This window comes from Dermochelys coriacea, chromosome 5 (assembly GCF_009764565.3).
Source record: "Dermochelys coriacea isolate rDerCor1 chromosome 5, rDerCor1.pri.v4, whole genome shotgun sequence".
Taxonomy (NCBI): Eukaryota; Metazoa; Chordata; order Testudines; family Dermochelyidae; genus Dermochelys; species Dermochelys coriacea.
Window position 1 is genome coordinate 1,346,889 of NC_050072.1, and position 5,693 is coordinate 1,352,581.

Here is a 5,693-nt window from a genome sequence, read left to right on the forward strand (position 1 = left end):
AGACAAGAAATAAGTCAGAAAACCGGGATGGGTATTAACCAGTGGAACAGTTCACCCAGGCACGCGGTGGAGTCTCCATCCCCCAGGTTTCTGTGATGAGTGGGTGTCGCTTTCGCTGAAGGAGGGGCTCCTGGTGGGCTGCAGCTGTCACTGGGTGATGTGACTCTGGCCTTGAAATGGATGGCGACCTGGCATTAGTGCGCCAGGGTGGCACAGCTGACAGCCAGTGTAGGGCGGGATGTGCCGTCTCAGCAATGCCCCTTCTCTTTCCAGAGATTGGAGCTATCCGAATTACCGCTATGGGAAGTGTGGAGCAATAAGAAATGGCTTCATAAACAGGGAATTTTGCTACTATTCGAAGCCGTGGATCTGTGAGAAGGCACCCAGCCAGCGCAGCCCAGCCAGATTCTGGTTTCCTTAGAGTCCCTGGAGAGACAATCAGCGAGAGCCCTACAGGACCATCCTGTGAGTCTGCACCATCCTCGTATTGGGGACATCTCGGGCAAGGTCCAGGTTTGCAGGGTAGTGCTGGGGGGCAGGGCACATGGGGGCAGGGGAGCAGTGGCTTTCCAGGACGGTGATGGGGGGGCAGGGCACTTGGGGGGCAGGGGAGCAGTGGGTTTCCAGGGTGGTGATGAGGAGCGGGGCACACGGGGGGTGAGGGAATGGGGGGTTTTCACGGTGTGCTGGGGGGCAGGGCACATGGGAGCAGGGGAGTGGTGGGTTTCCAGGGCAGTGCTGGGGGGGCAGGGTACACGGGGGGCAGGCACATGGGGGGTTTTCAGGGTGGTGCTGGGGGGCAGGGCACTCAGGGAGGAGAGGAGCGGTGGATTTGCAGGGCAGGGCACACGGGGGGCAGGGGCGCGGGGGGTTTTCAGGGTGGTGCTCGGAGAGCAGGGCACTCGGGGAGGAGAGGAGCGGTGGATTTGCAGGGCAGGGCACACGGGGGGCAGGGGCACGGGGAGTTTTCAGGGTGGTGCTCGGGGAGCAGGGCACTCGGGGGGGAGGGGAGCGGTGGGTTTGCAGGGCGGTGCTGCGGGGCAGGACACACAGGTTAGCTGTGGTTCAGTGGGTTGTGCTGGGATAACGGGGGGCCCAGCGAGCACGCCCGTCCCCCTCCTCCCGTGGTGCAGATCCAGGGCTTGGTATAACCGAGGATGTTTCTGAACTAAAGCACCAGCCAGGCTCCCCTGTGGCTCCGGGCACCAGTCGGGTCGATTCACATCGCCCTGGGCATGCCCCAAATCAGCCGCCCCGAGCCAAAACTCACCCCGTTCCCCTGGCTGTGCAGAGCCACAGGATCAGGCCCCCTACACTCCACAGAGCTCCCCCATCCCGGCTGTACGAGGGGCAGAGGCCAGGCATAGCTGGCACTGCCATTGCATCCATTGGGGTCTTAGGCCTGCCCCAGCCAGGGGTGGGGGACTGACCCCCCGGCCCAGCTTACCCTGGTTGTTCCCTTACAGCTCCCGCTGCGCCAGGCTTGGCTCCTGTGTCATCTTCCTGCCCTGCTCCCAGTGCCGAGGACACAGCACCCGAGGGCCAGCCCCACCAGCACTGCCCGCTCCACACTCAGCCTTGTCCCCTGCCTGGGGGACAGGTCCCCTGCTCCAGCCTGGAGCCCGGCCTCGCCCCCAGAAGGTGCCAGCTTGTGCGCTGGGCAGGGCAGGGTGCTCGCAGCGAAGGGCTGGGAGCGTCATGCCCAGGAAAAGAGCTGCCGGCCATCAGCACACAGCCAGCCCCCTTCCCACACATGGGGCTGGGTTCCATGGGGGCGAGCGGCCACTAAATGTCCCAGTGGGGCAGGCTCCGGGGAGGGTCGCCCAGAGCTCTCCCCACCGCTGCCAACACCTGCCAGCAGGGTGGGAGCAGGGAGCTGCTCTCTGTCCCACAGACCCTCCTGCAGCCCCATGGCTGTGGGCGTGGGCCCCATGCAGGGCAAGCACCCTACCCCTTTCTAACGGTGATGGGCTCCACGCAGGCCGGGTCACTCGTGCGGGGCGATTTCTGCTGCCCACAGCCTGGCATGGCTGGGACTGGGGCACTGCCCGGCAGCTGGGGCAGCTGAGCAGTGACCCGGAGCAGTGACCCAGTGACCCAGGGGTGTCAGTACTGGGCCTGGGGCGCAGCCCTTGCCACCCCGCCTTCCGCACCCGGCGTTTGATGGGTCAGCGGGGCAAGGGCCGGGTGAGCACAACACGGCCGCCTCGGTCCTGCCCCCGGCCTTCAGAGACACAACACGCCCCCCCATGGCTCCCCCCGGCCTTCAGTGACACAACACACCCCACACACACACCCCTCCGGCCTTCAGAGACACAACATGCCCCTGCCCCTGCTCCCCTGGGCTTCAGAGACACAACATAGATTCAGAGACTCATAGACATTGAGGTCAGAAGGGATCATTCTGATCGTCTAGTCTGACCCCCTGCACAGCGCAGGCCCCAGAATCTCACCCACCCACTCCTGTAATAAACCCCTGACCTATGTCTGAGCTATTGAAGTCCTCAAATTGTGGTTTAAAGACTTCAAGGAGCAGAGAATCCTCCAGCAAGTGACCCGTGCCCCACGCTGCAGATGAAGGCGAAAAACCCCCAGGACCTCTGCCAATCTGCCCTGGGGGAAAATTCCTTCCCGACCCCAAATATGGCGATCAGCTAAACCCTGAGCATGTGGGCAAGACTCACCAGCCAGATACTACAGAAAATTCTTTCCTGGGTAACTCAGATCCCATCCATCTAATGTCCCATCACAGGCCATTGGGCATAGTTACCACTAATAGCCTAATTTTTGGCAATTAATTGTTCTTTGACTATCCCATCCCCTCCATAAACTTATCAAGCTCAGTCTCGAAGCCAGATATGTCTTTTGCCCCCACTGCTCCCCTTGGAAGGCTTTTCCAGAACTTCACTCCTCTGATGGTTAGAAACCTTCGTCTGATTTCAAGTCTAAAATGGCCAGTTTATACCCATTTGTTCTTGTGTCCACATTGGTGCTGAGCTTAAATAATTCCTCTCCCTCTCGTGTATTTATCCCTCTGATATATTTATAGAGAGCAATCATATCTCCCCTTAACCTTCTTTTAGTTAGGCTAAACAAGCCAAGCTCCTTAAGTCTCCTTTCATAAGACAGGTTTCAGAGTAGCAGCCGTGTTAGTCTGTATTCGCAAAAAGAAAAGGAGTACTTGTGGCACCTTAGAGACTAACAAATTTATTAGAGCATAAGCTTTCGTGAGCTACAGCTCACTTCATCGGATGCATTTCACGAAAGCTTATGCTCTAATAAATTTGTTAGTCTCTAAGGTGCCACAAGTACTCCTTTTCTTTTTTCATAAGACAAGTTTTCCATTCCTTGGATCATCCTAGTAGCCCTTCTCTGTACCTGCTCCAGTTTGAATTCATCCTTTTTAAACATGGGAGACCAGAACTGCACACAGTATTCTAGGGGAGGTCTCACCAGTGCCTTGTATAACGGTACTAAAACCTCCTTATCCCTACTGGAAATGCCTCTCCTGATGCATCCCAAAACTGCATTAGCTTTTTTCACAGCCATATCACATTGGCAGCTCATAGTCATCCTATGATCAACCGATACTCTGAGATCCTTCTCCTCCTCCATTACTTCCAAGTGATGCGTCCCCAGTTTATAACAGAAATTCTTGTTATTAATCCCTAAATGCATAACCTTACACTTATGTCCTTTCTCTTACCCACGGCTGTAGCCTTTCTTACTTCGTTTTCTTCCCTCTCAATGTTAAAATCTGGCGTGGAGATTACCTGGACATCTCCCAACCATCTCCCCCTAATTCCTAGTTTAAAGCTCTCTTTATCAGTTGTGCCAGCCTTGATCCTAGAAGTCTATTTCCTTCCCTACTCAGATGAAGTCCATCCCTAGAGAACTGTCCTCTGTCCGTGAATGCCTCCCCGTGGCCATACATCCCAAAGCCCTCCTTATAGCACCACTGCCTAAGCCATCTGTTGACAGTCATAATCTTGTCACACCTTTGTTGCCCTTCTCTAGGAACAGGCAGGATCCCACTAAAGATCACCTGAGCCTCAATTTCCTTAAGCCCCCCATACTCCCCCAGGCTTCAGAGACACAACACGGCACCCCCCGCTCCCCCAGGCTTCAGAGACACAACAGGGCCCCCACCCCCGCTGGGCTTGCAGGGGCCTGTCAAAGTGCAGCCCAGCAGCCATCCCTGGAGCTGGGCAGTGCAGGCGCCGAGAGTGGCCGGAGGCTGGGGGCGAGCAGAGGGCGTGGGAGGAGGCCGGGGCTGCAGGAAGGGGAGCAGAGCAGACCCAGGAGTTTGGCTGATGGCGGCGTGTGAAGGATTATGACCAAGGAGGGTCACTAAGCGGTGAGCCCAGGGGAGTGGGAGCCGGCCGCGTGCCTGGGGCAGGTGAGAAGGGGGCCAGGCTGGAGTGGGGAGCCGCACTGCAGTGGGGCTGGGCTGAGCGGGGGGGGGGGGCAGCACAGGGCCAAGGTGCAGAGACGGGGCAGTGCCCATGGCCCACCCAGAGATGCTGCTGTGACAAAGTGGGACTGTTCTTAATGTGTCCTCTGAATACTGTAGGGGTGCCTCAGTTTCCCCTAGGCAGTTCTTAAGTCTCTAGGTGGTCAGATAAGCAGGTGTAATTGTTGCAGAGCAAAGGGCCAGGTACATAAATGGCCGACACTCTGTCTCCTGGCACCTGATGGCCTGGTGCTTCCCCCCTGCAAGGTGAGAGCTAAAGGGCTGGAGAACAAAGGGATCAGGTGCCCTCCTGGCCCGGGAAAGGAACAAAGCCCAGAGGAGGAGGGGGCTGGAGGGAGTTTCAGTTTGGGGCTGGCTGGGGATATGGAGTGAAGTGCAGACGGGGTTGTCTGGCTCCCTGCCCCCCAAAATGGAGCCAGCTGAGGGGTCCTGTTCTCTGCACCTACAAGCTCTGGTTTAGACCATGTTCCTGTCGTCTAATAAACCTTCTGTTTTACTGGCTGGCTGAGAGTCACGTCTGACTGCGGAGTTGGGGGGCAGGACCCTCTGGCTTCCCCAGGCTGGGCGGACTGGCTGTGGGAAGCGCACGGAGGGGCAGAGGATGCTGGATGCTCCGAGGTCAGACCTAGGAAGGGGGAACCCGGGTGAGCTGTGTGTCCTGCAGACAGGCTGCTCCCAGAGAGGAGACTCCCCCAGAGTCCTGCCTGGCTTCGTAGGGAGCAGCTCCAGAGCATCGCCCGGGGACTCCGTGACAGCTGCGCCGAGCATTATGGTGCAGGGATGGAGCCAGGGTGGCCCCAGCTGCCATGCTCCCAGCACAGGACCGGCTCCATCCCTCCCACCCGTGTATCCCCCTGGGCCGCAGCCAGAAGGCAGCAAGGATGAGCCCCCTCCCCAGTAACATCTCCCTTCACACCAGCAGCTGCTGAGCCATACCTGCCCCACTGCCTGCTCCCCACGACCCCCTCCTCCCTGCGCTGCAACCAGGGGCCTCATGGGGCTGAAACCCACAGGAACAGCCTTCAGTGCTGCTGACACACTCCCCACCCCCAGGGCCGTGCAATCCCAAAGGCACAGATGGGGAAACTGAGGCACAGCACCGAGGGGCCTCACTTGAGGTGGGTTTTCCTGACTCTCACTCTCAGGCCAGGCTGTGTCCCTGTCCTGCGACCAGCAAGATCAGCACCGCCCCCCAGTCACGCGGCACACACACAGTGGG

General features: G+C 58.6%; 1 protein-coding gene across 2 annotated transcripts in view; it reads left to right on the forward strand.

Annotated features, from left to right (window-relative positions):
• The window catches only part of CD72 (CD72 molecule), a 31,166-nt gene extending 28,657 nt beyond the window's left edge, over positions 1 to 2,509 (forward strand). For both annotated transcript variants that reach the window (XM_038403183.2, XM_043515200.1), the window contains 2 exons: positions 274 to 465; positions 1,467 to 2,509. In XM_038403183.2, the coding sequence (XP_038259111.2) occupies positions 274 to 421 (148 nt within the window). In that variant the 3' untranslated portion in view covers positions 422 to 465; positions 1,467 to 2,509. The remainder of the gene's footprint in view (positions 1 to 273; positions 466 to 1,466) is intronic.
• The last annotated feature ends 3,184 nt before the right edge of the window (positions 2,510 to 5,693 follow it).